The sequence below is a fragment of the Anser anser genome (genome assembly GCF_964211835.1).
Source record: "Anser anser genome assembly, chromosome: 3".
Lineage (NCBI taxonomy): Eukaryota > Metazoa > Chordata > Aves > Anseriformes > Anatidae > Anser > Anser anser.
Window position 1 is genome coordinate 122406797 of NC_139722.1, and position 19263 is coordinate 122426059.

Genomic DNA, 19263 nt, shown 5'->3' on the forward strand with positions numbered 1-19263 from the left:
GCACAATGTAGTCTCCAGTGAAATAAAAATGACTTTTAAAAGGGGGTTCTTTTAGATTAATAAAAGTGAGAATATATAATGAGAAAGGCTGATAGGGAAATGTTTAAGTGTATTAATAGGAAGAAGAAATACCTATTAAGCAGAATAATATCTGTATACCAGCCCCCCTTCCATTTAAAATTGTATATATTATTTTAGCTGGTGGGACTCCTTCCTTCCACCTTGTGAAAGCCAACAATTTTTGCTTACAGCCTGGAGCTAAATACTGCAATGCCTCAAAATGGAAGATGAAACAGGCCAACAGGTTTTCTTTGTCTTTTGAAAAAAATGGAGTGTCATTTCTTCTCCCTCCCCCTTGTGTGTTCCTCCCCCCGCTATACCCCTACTAGTATTAGCAGCTTTTCCTCCAAAAAAGCACTAGATGGTGCCCCTTTTCTTTGAGTGCGACAGAGCTGGATTTCCCAAGAGAGGTGCTACTGCCCTGCAGTGAAGATCATCAGGCACAAAAACTTGTAGGGTCTCCTTGTCCTTTAATATTATTAAGAGCCCAAGATAAGTCTCTTTTACTTCTTTTAAGCCCTCAAATCTGAAGTAGATCCATCTTTAGGAGACTGTCTTGTTAAGGATGAAGAGTGAGTCATGACTTCTAAGATTCATGAGCAGTAAAATGAAAGAAAGAAAAAATGGTTTCAGACCAAAGGGGAGAAAAAGCAGGCTCTCTTTCTCCCCGTATTTGTAATTTCTGGCACCCCAACACTGCAGCATCAGAGAACATTTGCAGTGTTCTTGGCTGCAAAGAAAACTTTTCAAGTCAGAGATCTTTAATTAGATGTTACCTGGGCAATCTGATCGATATAGATGTTAATTTTATTATGACCCTTTGCCCTTAACTGAGCAAGCAGCATTTTGTAAACAGAATTGATACTACTGTTCAATATTTGTCCTTTAAAATAAAGTGCCAAACAGGAGCATGGCCTAGCCTTGTATTCTGTGTGTTCTGTCAACTAACACTGTATCTTTATTAAAAAAAAATCTTATTACTCTTGGTTAGCAGATTGTTACCTAGCCTTTGAAACTGGAACAAATGATTGGTTAAAAGGATATTATCTATATTATCTGCATCTACATTTCCTTCTGCTCTGGAATAACCATTTACCAGGTCCACGTCGTCTTTGCGTTTAGATGGTTGATATATTCTAGACCCTCAAAAGCAAAAACAGATAACGTGACATTGAAACAAATTAAAAATCAACAACAAATAAAATGCCTGCTTGCTGGGAATGAAATCTGAGGCAGATATCAGCCCCCTCATTATGAAACTCCTAAAATGTAACCGAAAGGAACCGCTTCTAGTAATCTGTTTATTTGTGCATTTGAAATGGCATAAAAATAAACATTCTTTGAAGTCACCCAAGATAAATTAGTCCAGGTTTGTCATTTCTTACTATTTTTGTAAATGGTCCTTAGAAAATTAGGTCTGTTGGCATCTGGGAACAAAAATTCAACTGGGAAAAGAAGCTTTAATATGAAACAGAAAGAATTATTCCCATGCTCTGGCTGCCCTGTCATATGTCATGACATGTGGCAGGTTGACTGCTCATTAATTCTATTTATATCAGTATGATAATACACCCCACTGAGTACACATGTGTTAAAATATTCATAAATTATGTTTAGTGCAAGCAGATATACATTACATGCCAAAAGAAGACTATTATTTAAAGACAAAACTAGTAAACAGTCAAACACGAAAAAGTCTTTTTAATGTTGGTCCGGTACATTGTGTATCATCAAACTCACATTTAATTGCCTTCACTTGCAAACTGTCTCCAGCAATGCAGTGTCCAATGCACCTTTTTAACAACTTGCAAAAGAAACAGCTTTTACTGAAAGCGATTGGAATTTCAGCAATTACTGTAAATGTCGTATTAGCTCAAAGCAATAAGTGTAACAATTTGAAATATTTAAAATGAAGGTTTACTTTGACCTTCACATATTTTAAGGTACTCTTTACACAGCTGAAAGCTGTACTCTAAATATTAAACAATTCAAATGCAAACTATTTTCTAAGGGAAATGCAATCTAGCTCCCAAAATAGTTAATCTTAGTTAATAGTTAATTTTAGGCTGAAAGTAGCCCCAAAATAGTTAATCTTACAATGCCGAGGATATTTTATGTTACATGTATATATTTCTTAAACTTTTAAATGCCTTTTAAAGGAGCAAAATTAAAAATAGTTTTTAAAAGTAATTACTTTTTTTTATAGCATAAGAAAGTAATTTCAAGAAAAAAGTAGCTATATCTGTGTCCTAAAATCTGTTTATTCAGAATCAAAATGGCTATGTGCAAGTGACTGTGAATGTGCTTATAGCACTGTGTTAGGATTAAGAAGAATATTTAGACCCGTGCTTTTTATCTAACAGGAAGCCATTATGAATTGTGCTGAATCCCTTCAGTAAAAATTCTTAATAAATGATCTTTTAAATGTAAAAATGCATCTCAGAGCTTCAGAAATTATCACAAATTATCGTGCACGAATGTCACAGGTGTTAAAATCACTGCAAGTTTCAAAATTATTAACAGAAGGTATGACACGGCACACATTTATTTGCAGTTTTTGTGATAGCAGTTATCCTCCTAAAAAAGTACAAACCAAGCTGTTTTTGATATCCTGTTAGTGCTTCACATTTGGAAAACAATTTCAAAACTTTTAAAACATCAAATGTTGTAATGGGGGCAGGGAGAAGGGAGGAGGGGGTTGCTTCATGATGAAATTTTAAAAAGATATATGATGAGAGTCAGAGTTTATGTACTTCATAAAGGGCAAATAGTTACCCTGTTTCTACTCAGTTTTAAGGGATCTGAACAGGGGAAGGATAAAGTGACTGACCGTAAAGCATATATAACCTTTCTAATCACAAAACCATGCTAATGTTTCTAGCAGCAGTGAAGCATGGTGACTTCTGATAAGGGACGAAGAGGGGGCACAGGAACACGGTGTTACAAAGCCACCTCTTCAGCACATTTTGTGGGAATGGTGGCTTGCCAGCGTGTTCGTGGGCAAAAATGTTGTCCCTTCATTTTGGCTGTGCTGTCTAAAGTGCCAGCCGAGTTGACAGATGCCCAGCCATACAGGTGGCTCGGTTTTACCCATCAGTGAAAGGGTTAGAAGGGGTTGGGAATTTTCTGTTTCTTTGATTGAAAAGGCTGGTTTGAGGAAACTGAAACTTATTTTGCAGGCAGGTATCAGTTTCAAAGAAACTTTCATCAGAAGAGATTTGTCAGCCGTCGGATGGAATTTCTGGTCGAGACCAGAAGGAGATGGCAAGGTTGGAGTATCAGGTAGCGCCATGGTCGGGGAACTTACCTGGAATGTGGAAAATCAAGGTTCAGGCCTAAGGACTTGAACGTGAGATTTACAAAGTGCCCTGAACGTTAGGCTGCTGAGTTGTTTGCTTGCTGTGCAAGCTTAACTTTATGCAAAGTGGAGCAGTGCTAGCAGGAGATGGTGAGACACAACATGTCAGGCTAGCCTGAGACCTGATGTAAAATGTCAAATGGGACAGTGGCAAAGCGGGCAGCACTAAGGGGGGGCTTTACCTACCAAGCTTTTACAGAATGCCTGTCCATCTCATTCTAGTGCATAACATTCACAAAGTCTTGGTCCAAGAGGGGAATGGGAATATTTCTGAAATCTCATAAAAGCTTTGCAAAATGTGAAACCTGCTTCTTCCATCCTGCTGCTGATCCTCTTTGCCACAGAAACAAATTGCAAAAATCCACTGAATTCCTGGGAGCAAACTGTGCCTCATGTAATATAATTTGTCAATAGCTAGGGAATTTACTGGATGTAAGGTTCATTGTAACTATAAAAAATGTGGTCTCTTAATAAATGCCTTCTGAATTTTAAGAAACTTTGTAATAATATAAAAAAGGCTTTTAATCTTGGTAATGGTAACGGGAAATTATATACACCATCTAATTTTATCAGACGATAACAGTTGTAGTTTTTATCTTCAAAAACAGGTTGTGAGTGCTAGAGGGGAATAACTCTTCATAGCAAAAGCTAAGTTAATTTTGTGTTGTCTTATGTTGCTGGCAAAGCCGCCTCTTTTTTTTAGTTCATCCTTTTTTTCTGATTTTTCTCTGAGAAAAGGAATCATTTCACACAGTTTACTTAAACACAAAAAAAAACACGTTAAAAAAAATCTCTCTTTATAAGCTTTCTGAAAGTTTGCTATGCACTTTCATGTAAAACTTGGCCTCAGTACAGAACTGCTGTACAATCATTTTCATCTGAGATTTGAACATATTGGAAGAACTAGAGCAGTTCTTTCTTCTATCCTGTCATTTTTTTCCCTTGGAAATGATGAGCATATGGCAACCACCCTCACTGGATTCTCAAACAACAGGAGGGACCTTATTTCGATTCCTACATCCTGTCATCAGTGAATCCCATGATATTTTGTTCTTGCAAGGCTAAAGATGTGATTCGCATTTGCCATAAGGACAGAGCTTAATGTGATGCCATTTTACCACAGGAGCCCTCAATCAGTTAATTAAACATGATATAAATCACTGCATGTATTTGTAAAGTAAGATTAATATGGCACAGTCAGAGTAATGAGGAATCCTCACCATTGTCTGTGTGTGAATCACTGATACGAAGATTACCCTTTTTGAAACTGGATATCTTTGAGTGGGTTTTGTTGGCTTAATCCCTCAGACTGCTTTGTGCAACTTGAAACCCAGAGCTGTCATCTTTAGCCAAAATTTCAGCCATAACTTCCTCAGCTTTCACCCAATCATTTAAATCAGCATTCATAATACTTAGAAAGATCAAGCCTTTCAGCATACCACAAGGCTTCTTCATACCACCTGGGACACTGGCAACATGTTTAATAAATATTTCATTTCATTTCATCGTGAAGATTCTTCTTTTTTTTTTTTCCTCTTTTTTTTTTTTCCTTTTTTTTTTTTTTTCTGGGGGATTTACAGGGTACCCACAGCAGCACATTCCATCACTGCGGTCACTTAGGTTTACAGCCTTAATAAAAGGATTTTTTTTTCTTTCTTGAAGTGCTATGGAGCCTTGTTAAACTAGAGCAATTACAGACGCACAAGATAGGTGCTCTGGAGAGATCAAAGCCCCCCTAAAGACAGCTCTGTAGGATTCTGGAGCTCTCTTTGAAAAGCGCTCAGTTTACAAAGTAGAGATGTATTAAACCACGCATTAAAAATCCCATGTTCAAATAACGCTAAAGGCCTGACTTGAGTTAGTGCGGAATCCACTTTAGCCACTCTCTTTTCACATCAAACTTTGAAGCACTGCGAAGGAAGTCTCTTGGTATATCAGCATGCTGTGGCACTGTGAGCATCCTGTGACATGCTGTCTTGCATGGAAAACTATCCTTTTGTTATAGAGCACCAGTCCTGTACTTTGCTATTCTAAAATACCAGATGTATGCTACATGTGGTAGGCAGTCTTGACCCTTGGTATTTCACTTAGGAGTGGGGTGTGTGTGAAAGGAAAGGAAAAGGGAAGAAATGATGCTGTCCTTGTTCCTGAACTGAATCCTGTGCACTTCAGGGCAGCGGAGATGGGGATCAGGACAGAGGCGGGTACAAAGAATGGGAAAGGTGCTGCAGTACCGGCCTCCTCAAACGGGACCCTATGCTGGTGACCTGTACAGTGGCTGGAGAGTGTTTCAGAAGCACTTTGATCCCGTCAAAGGAGCTGGCAAGAGAATAAGACCGTCAGAAGTCCTTAGTGCTTTCCAGAATTCATAGTCTTTACTCAGAAGATGCCTCCATCAGCTGGAGGTGGATGCCAACAGCTGTGCTATGAAAGAACTGCACAAGGGGTACTGTTTTAGGATGTTGGATGCTGGGATGTCTGGAAATAATTGAGTGTTGAAGAAATAAACTTACGTCTCCCAGCTCACAGAAGACCTTGCTACTGCTCCTTCATCAGAAAAAAGCAGGAAAGTAAGAAAAGATATGGGTGCTTTCTGCATGTCCTAAGCCAGCAGCCTGTGATTTCAGAGCATGCAGAGCTGAGCCCTAAGGTCAGGGACTTCTGTGGCTGCGAAGGTCATCTCCTGGCTGACCTTTTTGTCTGTCCTGGTGGCCTTCAGAAAACCAGTGGATCCTGTGCAGCTGGAAGTACTGTCATTGCCATCGGAGTTTTGAAAGGTCTGTGTTTGTGAATGCATGGATGATGAAAGTAAAAAAGGTATTCCCTGTTGTATTCATAACTTTACTAAGCTGCAGGTGCATAAACATAAACATTCAGGATGTGCTGATCTCCTTTTTGTGCTCTGCAGTAAGTTAAAATAGTCAAAATTGAAACTGAAGTGAGAAGCTCTATTAGAGTTGAGACTATGTTTCATCTGCAGTAATATTCTTCTCTCATTCATGTCCTTTTTCAAGTTCACAAATTCGGAAGATTTGCTTTTGTTGCAGCAGTTAATAAATATCATTGTGATACTGATTTGTGGCTAGCTATTTGAGTTTTAGCTTAAAACTATGCATAAATTACCTTACAGTACCTTGAAAAATGGCCTGTTAGAAGAACTTCACTTTTCTATGATCACTGTCAATACAATTTTCCTGAAAAAGATTGTCATTATATGAAAATAGTATAGTTCTGAAGGGCTATCAGATAAAAGCTGTGTTTTTCTTTGAAGTCTTACAAGTATTCCTAAATCTGTTATGATGTAGGATTTTTATCATAAATAGGTTAGTTAGAAAAAATGGCTAAAAAAAAAGAAAATAACAGAAATAAATATGTCAAGCTAAACTTAGAAAGGAAGCTGTACAATGCATAAGACAAATCTCTGGATGTGGGTTACACCTGTAGGTAGATGTGCTGAGCATTTGCTCTGATCATTTGTGAGTGTTGCCACTGTTCTCAGAAGCTGCAGGATTTTGCCCATTTATATATATCGCTGAACTCCCTTATCAGCAGGTTAGCCATTTCTGCCCACTCCAATGTCCTGCAGCAGGACAGAACTGCCCCACATTTTTTTACAGTTTTCTTTTTAGAGTTGCTTCTTTTCCTACTCAGGGAATCCATCACTGTCATAAAACTCCAGTTACAGCTGCATTTACTTACTGTGTGGCTTGCTTTTACAGGTCTTCCAAACCTATATTACCTTTTATAAAACCTGCAACACACATCCCCATGTTCATGCTTGTTCTTATTTTTGCCCTATGGGTCATATTGCTTACTTATCCAGTGTTGTCAGACCCTGAATAGCTTTCTTTATTTATTCCTTTCTTACATTGTTGTGTTTTGTGTTATCTCTAACCTAAAATTCCTTGTCATTTACTATGAAAACTTGCAAAATGCGAACAGTTTACTTAGAGGATTAGGGTTGATGTGAAGGATTAATGCAGAGCTAAGGAATCTCCCTGCAAGATATTTGGATCAGATCCAGCCTGTACAAGTTTCCACACGTTGTAGTGAGCAGGGAGAATGTACATTTTCATTGGTTTGTGGCATTATTTGTGTATAATCACTCAAATCTCGAATTGGTTTTGTTTCAGTCAGGTTTGTAAGTTTTCAGGGCAGAAGCACTATGGTCATGTTTTTTCAGCACGAGCATCCAAGTGAATTGTGGAGTCGGTGCCTGAGCATTCAAGGAAAATGGAGCCTCTAAGAAGTTAATGTATGAAGTAGGAATATTTGTGTGCACGTCCAGCCAGGAAAAAGAAACAATGCCAGCATGCAAGTAGAGAATTTTTTCTGGAATCAAACTGCTTGGTTCCCAACCTTTTTCAACATTGTAGGAAAGGTGGTAGTAGAGGCGTCACATCCTGCTCATGGGTTCTCCCCAGAAAATTTACCCAGAGTCAAGGTTCCTTCAAGGCACGTGTAAGATCATTGCCTGTGCACTGCCGTCTTGTATCCAGCAGTGCCGGCTGGTGAGGTGAAAACTCCTGCGTGTAGCTGGGAAGGGGCTAGCGCAGGGTGCCTGAGCAACGTCCTCTCAGGGTATGAGAAGGCTGGAGGATGTGGGAAGAGTGGTGCAGGTTCCTCAAAGCCAATTTGCAGGTGAAAAGGTGGTCTCAAGTTTCTTGTGTTAAGCAGTCTTATCCCCGTCACTATTATTAAATAGTACATTTAATTCTGAGCAGCAAATGTTGGGGTAGCTTCCGATGGAATATTGCAGGAATTAGAGCTCAAGGATTAAACCCTTTTGCTGGGCAGCCTGTGGTGCCAGGAGCTTTGTCTGTTGATCCAAATCTTTGATAGAGAAGTGGAAGAAAAAGAAGATGAACTTGAAAAGCAATCAGGATCTCTCTGTTCATATGCTTTACATTAAATGTGTTCTAATTTCCTGTCATGTTTTTTTGTAGCTTTGTAATCCTTCTTATTGTGAGATTAAGGTAGGCTTATGGGGCTGTGTTACGGGGACGTGTACCTGAACTTGCCTTGAGAAGAGCCGGTGAATGAAGTCAGGGCTGCTGCGTTACGCAGGCTGGAGTGTGTTGAGGATCTGACCCAACTTTGGTATTTGGTGGTAATGCTCAAGTAGGCTTTAGTGGCTTTTGCTCTGCCTTGTAATTTCTTTGCAGCATAATAAAAAGCTCTTTAGAACATTGCTACATAGATTAATATAGAAAGTGCTTGTGATACTTTTATACACAGGGAGTTTAATACTTAGATGCAAGAGCAAATTGATTGCAGGCAATTCTGCGCTCGAGTACCCAGGAGTGAAAGGAATGATTACAATAACCTCTGGGATTTCTTCTCAGAAGTGGTTCCTGAAAACACCCACACCCACAAAGTATTGGGCACAACAGCGTATTGTTCCCTTCTGATGTGGAATCACAGAAACATATTTTACTTTGGGAGGTGGGAGGGGTTGAGGGGGAAAGGAAACTCAAGAGACATTAATGTTTAATGTTTTTAATTTTGTAAAATGAACAACAAAAAAGGATATGGTTTGTGAGTGCCTCTGAGATTGTTTAAACTCTGGCAGCTTGCTGTCAGATGAGATGCTAAAAGCCAGAAAGGAAGAAACTGGGGGGCACAGTGGGTAAACTGCAGCTCTCTCACCTTTGGCACCCTGGTCTGATGGAAGAGTGAAATAACGGTGAAACAAATTTGGCATGCATTGCTGTGGTCTCCACTAAATGACTTGTGCCACCTTGAATTGTATCAGATGGGACCTTAAGTTGCAGCCAGGCAGGTAAATTTCTCTTATTTGTGGAGGGCTCTAGCTGTTATACAGCTCATTTTCCTGGCCAGCCCCTGGGGTAAGGACTACATGAATTGTGCCTTTGCTTCACTTACCCTTTCCAGATTGCCCTTTTCTGCCCTGATGGAGAACATGGCCGTGGCTGAGGGCTTCCAGGCAGACAATTCAGCATCTCTCAGGGATGGCGAGTAATTCCTGGAGGACCTTAACACCTGCTCAGCTTACCAGGGGTGAATTAGCCTCTGGTAAATTCTGCAGAGTAATACAAGTTACACAGGTTGCAACGCTGTCGATACAGACTGCTCAAAGGTGCTCAGGAAATGCAACTGCTTTTCTGTGGCAGAGGCTGAAACTTTGGGGTGGGGGAGAGTGACAGGGAAGTGAAAAATGAATTAAGGAAAAAAAATCAGTTTGGAATCTTGCATGTACTTGGTTTTGATAAAATACTTAAAGCTAGACCTCTGGTATTTTAAAATAGTAAATAGATAATATCACTGTTGGTAGTTTAACATACTGTAAAATAAAAGTGAAGCAAGAAAATTGAAACAAGAATTATTGATCTTAAAATTAAACAATTTTGTATTTTCAAAGTGTGGCATTGAAGCTTTTATTGTGAAGCTGAATTTTTGGCAGGAAAAAAAACCTGCCAATATTTCTTGTCCCCTCTTTGAGACTGAATGATTGCTTTAATGTGTAGGGTGTATGTGTTTAAAGTGCTCAGGTTGGAGATATCCATCTGGCGTATACAACTCTCAGTGGTCAGGGCATTATAATACTGTGCCCCACTGGAGATTTTCCTGGAAGGGGATGTAGGAGTTTCTCCAGCACAGCTCTGACACTGGTGAGACTGTGGCAAAGGAACAGATGTTACTGTAGGTGAATAATAATCTGCTGTTACGGGGGGTGGGAGGGTGAGCGCACTACAAATGAGCAACACAGAGCTCACTTAGGTGTGTGCTGGTTTATATTGCACCTTCATTTGTGCCATCTCTTCTAGGAACTTTCTTTGTTGTTTCTGTTGTGGTAGAGCCCCAAGATCAGGGGCTGCTGCAGGTCAATAAAACCTGCAAGAAACCTGGGAGTAAAGGAGCGTGTCTATTGGTGAATATCTGCTGTGTGGAGGGGCCGGGTTACCCAGAGAAACTCTGCAGGAGTGTAAGCTGTTTAAGCTAGCATGGTTCAGGTCACACTCACTTTTCTGTATTTCCACCCCCCCACCTTCTGCTCTGGGCCCCACATACGGGCCCAAGAGTTGCTTGGACAGCCATTCCTCAGAGACAGTGGGACGCAGCAAGTGTGTGACAGCCAGGACAGATTTCTACAGGAATTCATGTTATTCCTCTGGCAAGTGCCGGGGAACATGCAGAGGATAAAGCAACACTGGTATTTGTTTTACAGTGAACTAAGGGTAGGAAACTCCACAAACCGTTGCCTAGAATAATATGGGCAACATCCATTGTCAAGAACTTACATTACCTTTCTTTTCAGGGTGACTGACTACTATTTTTTTCCCTCTAAGTAAGTGGAAAAGCACCAGGCTCAGCACCTGCATCAGTCTGCTGCCTAACCGAGGCACTGTCCCTGGCTGGGTTAAAACCAGCTTGCAGGAGTAAAGACATTTAATTGGTTTTCTCATGCAAGTTCTGCTACACCGATACCTCCAGTCTCTTTGTGTTTGATGGCTGTTGCAGATGCTCCCATTTTATTCGGATGACGTAGGTACACTATATTGACAGCTGCTCACTGCAGTGTTACTGAAGAGCTGCTGAATGTTCTGACAGGCCTGATGGGTAGGTCTGTGTTTTTCAAGCAACAGGAGAGTAGCTTAGGTCCATAGAAGTGGAGTTTTAAAAAATGCAGTGTGCTCCTGTGAATCAGCTTACTTCTAACTAGTTTGATTTAGAAAAAAGCCTCTTCAGCAAATGAAATTTTATGGCACATTCCCAGTTGGTCTCACTTGCCATACAGATTCTGAATAGCAGCACAGGTCAGAATTCAACCTGAACTTCTCAGGATGAGGGTGGCTGGTATTCAGCTGCTGTGAATTCAGCGACAGGCAACTGAGGAGGAAATGATAGAACAGATTAGAAATCTAGAGATGGGTTTTGGTTCACTGCTGTTCCTGGGTGAAAATCCACCAATGAAATGCTTTTGGACCTACAGATCTTCCCCAAAGGACCCTGCAAGTGATCCTAACCCATCTGTCTGGGCTCCCCTTCTGCAATAACCCATTCAGATCTCCAGAATGAATCTCATAAACACAGAGATGGGTTAAGGCTCAGATACTCTCTGTTGATTTAACAAGCTTCTTGTTGTTAGTCGTAGCCTAATCATGCTGCTTTGATAGGTTTACCTTGCAAGAGGCCTTATGTCGTGTTTCCATTGTGGCCAGCTAAGCTTGCCTTGCTTGCCGCTAATGTTGTCCTATATTTAGTGTTTTGACTTTACGTGACCCTGACACTGTGTAGGGGGAGGAGGAGGAAAAAGTGTATTGCTTATGGCTAATCCTATGCATTGCTCAGAGACTGCGTCCACTCCAGCAACCTTTTCTCATGGTAATATTTTTTGTTAGCAATAAAAGGATTAATTCTAGAAATCAAGCTCTTTGATTATGATAAGCATAATAAATATCTTAGACAAATTGCTATCCTTTTAAGAATATTAGTAAACGAAGACCTTTGCTCTCCTTGGCTAGGCTTGAGTCTGCTGGTACATGCATTCATACCATCTGCACTGTGTGCTAATACAGCTCCTTGTTGTCTGGTCTTCCTGGGAATGCATTATATAGATTGCAGCTGGTTCAGAATGCAGCTGCCAGGGTCACGACTCACACTAAGATTAATCATTACGCCTGGGTTAGCTTCATTACTTTGACTACCCATTACATTTAGCAGAGATTATGAGATGTTGCTTTTAACTTACAAGGCTTGGGTCTAACACCTACTCACCTCAGCAACATGCTTTTATGGTATGTTTCTCTTGGTAAGGCTCCTAGAGCAGCAGAGAGCCTCTCTAGATGCTGTGCTTTCGGCTTGAGGAGGAAACCTTCCAGCGTTACGTGTATGAAGCAGCATAGTGTGGGATTCTCACGGCTCTGAGCTTGGTCCTCTGATGTGGAGTGTTTTCTTCCCAGTGCATACTGTCAATGCAGGACTCCTTGCCAGAGAAAACAATACGATGAAGAGGAGGATGAAAACATCATCACCACCCCATATATAATTAACCTTGCAATCTACCTACTTCTCTGGATTTACTGCCACGTATTTTGGGTGATAGCCATCCGAAGGAATGTGGTTTCCTAAGAAGGAAGGAGAGCTAGTGTGAGTACTTCCACTGCAAATGAAACTAAGATCATGAAACAATATGACATTTCCCAACAGAAGCCTACAACATAAATTTAGCTAACGGAAATGAACAGAATAGTCTAACCCCGCTGCATTCCCCGAAGCTGAGCCTCTGAGGTCTTCTCAAGCATAAAGGGGAAAAAAGCCAAACGTACAGAAGACGTTTGAAGGACAATTGAGTAAATGTGCCTGCGGTATTCCACATCAGAGCTATGAAGAGGAAACTTGAGGTTACCTTTTTTATGTACATATGGTTTGGGTTCCTGCCCCTGGGGTTATGGCAAAAGCTATTGTTGTTAAAGACAACATGATTCCTCATGTATACTGTAGAAAGTAAGAAAAAAAATTAAATTATTTTACATGCTTTAATTACATTATAATGTCATACAGGCTTCTACCTTACCGCACTGCTCAGCCATGAATACAGTGAGAAAAAATACTGCAATATCGGAGAGCCAGAGCATCTGACAGCTAGTGAAACAAAAACATCCTTTCATAACAGGGGGAAACAAATTTTCAGAGGTGTCGTTTGGCAGATCATAGAGGGGTAGGACTTGTTTCCCTGGTGAAAAAAGTTCTGCTTTCTGATGGATACCACAGCCAGAGATCAGTTGGTTGCCAATGTTGTGGAGACGGTCAAACTCCCTAAAAAACGTCTTGTAGCAATGGGCTGGCTTTATCCTACACTGAAATTAAGCACTTAGCTGAGGTGCTAAAGCCAGGAGTCTGCTTGCTCTTGGCAGCCTCTCCTGTCAGTGATAAGAGAGACCTTTTCTCCTGAGGGCAGCTGTGCCAGCAGGTTTGTTCAGCCATCCCCTGCAGGGGTCCGTCCCTCATCACGGGCTTCCAGGCTTAAAAAAGAAGCACCTCAGGTTGGCAGCCAAGGCTGAGCCAGAAGAACCCAGCTTGCAACATAAATATAGTTCAGAGCTATGAAAATCATGCACGGCAAAATCAGTCCTGGTTGGGTTGTCCTAATTAAGCACTTGAAAACGAATGGGTCTCATCTGCTGGTATGAAGGTGATTGGGGAAGAGAACGTAGAATGGGCAGAAGAGCAGTACTTTACCCTAGTGCTGCAAGTAGGCATGCTGTGCCCTCTGTGCGAAAAGAAAGCTCTAGGGAGCCCTGCCTGAGGCTCTCCTGTCCTTGTGAGAGCTGGGAGGAGTCCTTTCGGCCGGCCAGGAGATCTCTCAGGGCTCACCTGTGGGGCTGCTTCATCCGTAGGAAGGAGCTGCAGCAGCCAGTCAGGCAGCAGGCCAAGCTGCAAAACCTGGGGAAGGATCGCCATGTACCTGAGATCTGGCCTGGTCAGGGACTGATCTTCCTGCACTGCATCAAGGTCAGTTCAACTGCTAAGCCCTAGATGAAGGAAAGGGCACTTTCAGGAGGTATGTAACAGAGCTACGCTCTCATCATTTCTTGAATATTTGTTGGCAATCAAGGGATGGCTGTTGGGAGAAAAGGATCAAAAAATAGTGTTCCTAGCCTACTCGTTGGAGATGTCTTCCCAGACTTTGGTAGTTCAAGGTGTGGTAGTTGTGGGTAGGCTCAGTGACTCGGGGGTCCTTTCTACATCCTGTATCCTATTATCATAAATCCAATTTTTGTGTCTTTTTTTAATGGTCTCAAGATTAGTCTGTTGTGCATGACTAACGCTTAGCACTTAGTCATATGTTTTTGGATCAGAATTGTGTAGTAAGCAGCTCTGGTGAGAACTACAGGGCTCTTTGATGTAGGAACTTTAGGAACATCAAAGATGGCCTCTTTGATGTGATATGTCTGACATTTTTGCAAGCTTACTCCCTTTGATTTTAGTCCTGCAGTGTTTCCTGTGTTTCTGGGTGCCCAATAATTCTGTAGCCTCACTGTGTTGGCTGCTATTTTTCATGCAGTAGCGTGGAAGATTCTTTTGCTTTCAAAGCAAAACTGCCCTCCTTCAAGACCTACGTGGAAGTGTACTGAAGATGTAATTCCTAATTAGTCATATGTATACAGCTTTATTTCTTAGTGTCTTGCTCCAGTTCTAAACCCCTGAAGCCTGTGTTTTTCTCTCTGTTTGTAGTGGAAGATGATTCAGTTGAACCCGCACTTCCTGAAAAAATGGTAGCACACAGGGTTCACGCTGGCCTTTTTCCAAGCTACTTTGTGTGTGTGTGCATGTATGTATAGGAAGCTTGCAGCTGGGATTGTGTGCAGTTATTAATCTCCACAGAAATGTGCATTAAGTGTGGAGCTGAAGCACAGAGGTAAGGAGCAGTGATCAGTAACTTAGCTTGTTGCCTAAGGGATGTATGGCAGAAGGCTGGGCTGCAACTCCACCGTCTGTCAGGAGATTTCCATGGGATGAATCTTATTCCACTCCATATTCCTCTGAGATCTGCCTGTAAACCTGAAATTTATGAAGTTGAATGTTTTGGGGGTGAATTATAAGCCTCTGCACCTGAAAAATACGATGGTGATAACTCAAGCTCCTTCTGTATATTTGAACCTTCTTGTTACGTGCTTGTAGCAGAGAAAGATCCTTTTTCTCTTTGACTGCCTGCTAGTTTTCTTTTAGCTCGTTATTTACCATCTTTCTATTGTGCAGTCATAAATTAATAAAGCAACGGCTTCCCATGCAGCCAAGAAGCTATGCACTTTGGCTTCTTCTAATGTGAGCATTTTGGAGTAGGGAGAAAGGATGATGTTTATTAGATAGTGTTTCTTTAAATCCCTTAAGATTCAGATTTTCAGCTCGGTCCCCACCAGACCTCTTTGTAGGTCACTTATGTGCGATACCCTGTTTGCACCCATGATTTGGAGATGTCTGTATTCGAGTGACCTAAATTGCATCGAGGGAGGCAGGGAAAGGGGGAGGGAAGGACTGGGGGATGGTGGGAACCAGTCTGTCTGAAAAACTCAACAAAATGCGGTTCCCCTTCCTGGAGAAATTAATTCAGCAATCAAATGGGTTTAATAAATTCTCAAAATATTAAATAAATAAAACCATTTAGGCAGGAAATGCAGATCATGTAGCAGGTGGGATTGTGGCCAGAGCTAAAAAAGCAAGTCTGGTATGGTTGCAGAATACGGAGGTAAAAGAGGCTTTGCAGTGGGGTGTTTGGCACTGTGTGATCCAGTAAGCGAACTTAAATTGGCTGCATTGGTACGAAGTCCATATGAGTGAAGGAATCTTCTGGAAGTGGTGGTCCCATTAGCGAAGTGATATGCCTTTATTAGCGTTAAACAGCTGCAATAATCTTAATGGAGCAATCTAGTGTTCTTCCCAAAGGAAGATCTTATCTCATTTATTAATTGTCTTTCTAGTAGTTACGAGTTCATCTGATCTGGGGTAAGTGTGCAGGCTGAGAATCTCGATGCTGCAGACAGGGAGCAAGCCTAATGCTGGATGTTGGGAGCTGTGCTCTCAGCAAGGGTTTGGATGGAGCAGCGTGTCTTGCTGTATGCTTCCTGCTAACTTGACAACTCGCTGTGTAAATACTCGGTTTGAACTGTAGGCTGAATTAGTCACCTGTTACTAGTGCGCAAAGCAAGTGTGTCTTCCTTCAAAGCTGGTAAGTGGCATTTCAATGTGCAGCAATCAGGATGCATGAGAGAGATTAGCCTGTTGTGCACATCTCCAGTGGTGGTTCCGGCTAGAAAAGAGAGGTAACGATTAACAGAGAAGGCAAAGTGTGTACACTTGTGGGAAGCTCCCTTGTTGAACCTTGCAGTATCCAAATGTTTTTCTCTGACCTGTACAATCTTGCTGCGTTTATTTTTTTAGCAGGGAACAGTGTAGTGGGAAGGGGATTTCTCATTTTTTTCCCCCCTGGCACCTGGTTAGAAAGCAAACCAATACCTGCCCTCTGTCTTGTCCTCCCAGTCAACACGTGGAACAGACTGGTCTGTGTTTTACATAGCAGCAATTTTCAGTGAATCCTCTTTGGGGAGGGAGGGTGGTGGTGCCAGCCTGTCTTGGTACACTTGGTGGAACTTGGTAAAACCACAGCGCTTTCTTTACTGTATAGAGGGAACCTGTCTGCGGACATGCTGGGAGGTGGTCTGGGGAGTCATTCTCCTATGCCTGCACAAATCAGCTGGGGCCGAGACACGCCGGAGGTGTGAACAGAGGACGTTCGTGTCTTGTGCGCTGATAGATGAGCTGTCTCTCCTTGGTATGGATTCACCCCTTAGCAGAGTGAAGGTACCTCAGGGATTAAGAGAGTTGAGGCTCTTGAATCCCTCTCTGGAGTCCCCTTGGTCAGTTATGGAGGTATTCTAGCTTCTAATCTTGATTTTTCTTCCCCTTTTCCTCCTAATCTCCCCTCTCTCCAGCAGGGGATTTGGATACCCATAACAGAGGGCAGAATACCACCTGGTAAACTCTCTGGAGTACAGCTACTGCACAGCCTCCTGCTGGGGAGCTGAATGTATGGCTTATGCCCTAAAGCAAAATGTATAATGCTTAGAGAACAGAGTGCATTTTTTTCTTTTTTCTTTGCTGCTGGAATAAATTATCATGTTGAAGTGCTGTGGTTTGGACCTATCCCTAGATGGGCATCACCAGTGGTGTGCATTTAGGAAATAATAAGTTGAAAAGATGCCTCTTGAAAATTGTATGGGTTTGCAACAGATAGAAGTCTTCAAATGCTGCTGTTTTTACTGATTCACTCTCCCCCCACCCCGGTTAACCCCACTGATGCTTGCTTCTCTGCATTCTTCAGCATGTTTTTTTTTTTGTAGGTCATACTGTTCTGCCCTTTAGCCATATGAGTCTGTTAAATTTCCTAATGGAGACTAATGCTGCTCACATCGGGTGAAAAATCCACAAGAAAAATAAAACCTCTACATCCCTAATATTCCTTTGTGTCTTTGTCGACAAAGCATGCTATTCTCTGCACTTATGTGCCTGACACAACACCTCTAGGTCCATATACAATATCCAGTATAAACATAAGGTGCTTTCGAGTTGTATTTATGACCTCTTGTGTCCAGTTGTACACTTCCTTGAGAAATTTGTCAGGCCAAAATGTAATGTGAGATCCAAGGGGGATAGATACAAATCTAGAACAACTGTAGAACACAAGGAAAAACATCTCATTTTTTCTGTAGACTTTGATTGCAGTATTCGTGCCACATAGGTAAAGAATAACTGAGGCTGGGAAGCTAAGCTTGGGGGACTGTTACAGAGTGAAGGCTGACTAGTGTTTACAGCTCTGTAATGCTGTTGATACTGCAGAAATTATTAGTTGTGAAGGAAAGTATTTGTGGGTTCAGGATTTTATTTCATCCAACTGAAGAAAGAAAAAAACGGTTGTCTGCAAAATAATAGTTTCTTTTCTTAGACACGCAGAAGATGTTAAAGTTTCTGTACCTCAAGCATATTTATGGTGTTCCTCAGTGCTATGGGGGCAGAGTATATAATCAGTGTATAAGGAAAAAATATCAGAAACATCTTTAACTGGTAGGAGAAATAAAGGGAAGAAAGTCTGTGCTGTTGATCTGCATCTGTTTAGTAGTTATGAATAGAATTAGGACAGAAGTTGGCTTAGGTCCAAGTTGCAGCGGCTTAGCAGCTTTAAGCACCTATTCCTCCACAACTGCTAGTTGAAGTAGCAGTGTTGCTGGCAATAATAGTTGAGCAGAAGTTCTATTTCCTTTGCTAAAATAGCATGTAAATATTGATTTATTTTTCTTCCAGAATTGGGTACCCCACAGCAGAAAAGATGATGTGGATTACTGAATTTGGCAACAAGGTTTCTTTAATCTCTCAAGCTTCCAAACTGATTTATTTTTCTCCTGGCAATTCATATTGGCTATTTTCTTTGATTTCCTTATTTTAATAAGTTTGTCCAGATTTTGAACAGTTTACAATGACAAACCAGGTCAACCCATGCAAAAAGGTGAGAAGTGGAAGTATAGCTGAAAATTTTAAGCTATCATGTATCTGTAGAGTGGCCTTCTGTGAAACTTAAACTACCATTCTCAAAAGAAAAAGCAGTTAAGTTACTTAAGAGGTTTCAGATTGGCTGGCTGATCAATATCAAGTATTAGTAATGCTGTATTAGAAGAGACCTATGCTATACACTCAGGCCTTATTACTATGATGTCCTTTTATTGATACTAACACTTGATCATATACAACAAATTATTTTGAAGTTATTTTTGATGAATGTTGTTCGTATGTGTTATATGGCTTGATCTTGCAAACCTTTACTCGTGAGGGTAGTCAATTGTCTTCAAAGATTTGCAAGAATGGCCCGTGTGCAATACAACCTCGATTATCCAAATGTCAGGGGAGACATTGAATAAGTTCATATAATCGACATTTTGAATAATGAGGAAATTTTCAGCGCAATTAATAGATGTCAGGGGACATGACCATCTTTCAGATGACAGGGAGTTTTCAGAAAATTTAGATTTTGATAGCTGAGTTTCTAATGTATGTGCTACTGACAGACCTGAAATTGCAGAACATCAGAAATGTGCCTAGATATTCCTTAATAGCCCTTCCTGTGAAATCAGCTGCAGCTCTATTTACTGTGGCATTTGTGTTGCAGGTAAAATTGTCACAAGTGCTTAGCCTAACGCTGCAGGAACTCTGCTATTAAGGGTTAGATTCCAAGAACACAGCATTAAATCAATATTGGAATTGTCTGAAGGAAAATATTATTTAGAAATATATCAGCGTCAACTTTGGAATCTGTTTTTTATTAAAAAAAAAAA

At 41.0% G+C, this 19263-nt stretch overlaps 1 protein-coding gene across 1 annotated transcript in view; it reads left to right on the forward strand.

Annotated features, from left to right (window-relative positions):
- The window catches only part of LOC310896204 (uncharacterized protein), a 417164-nt gene that overhangs the window by 193948 nt on the left and 203953 nt on the right, over nucleotides 1-19263 (forward strand). Inside the window, exon 5 of the mRNA XM_083828233.1 lies at nucleotides 3240-3423. Coding sequence (XP_083684359.1) covers nucleotides 3240-3407 — 168 coding nt within the window. The 3' untranslated portion in view covers nucleotides 3408-3423. The remainder of the gene's footprint in view (nucleotides 1-3239; nucleotides 3424-19263) is intronic.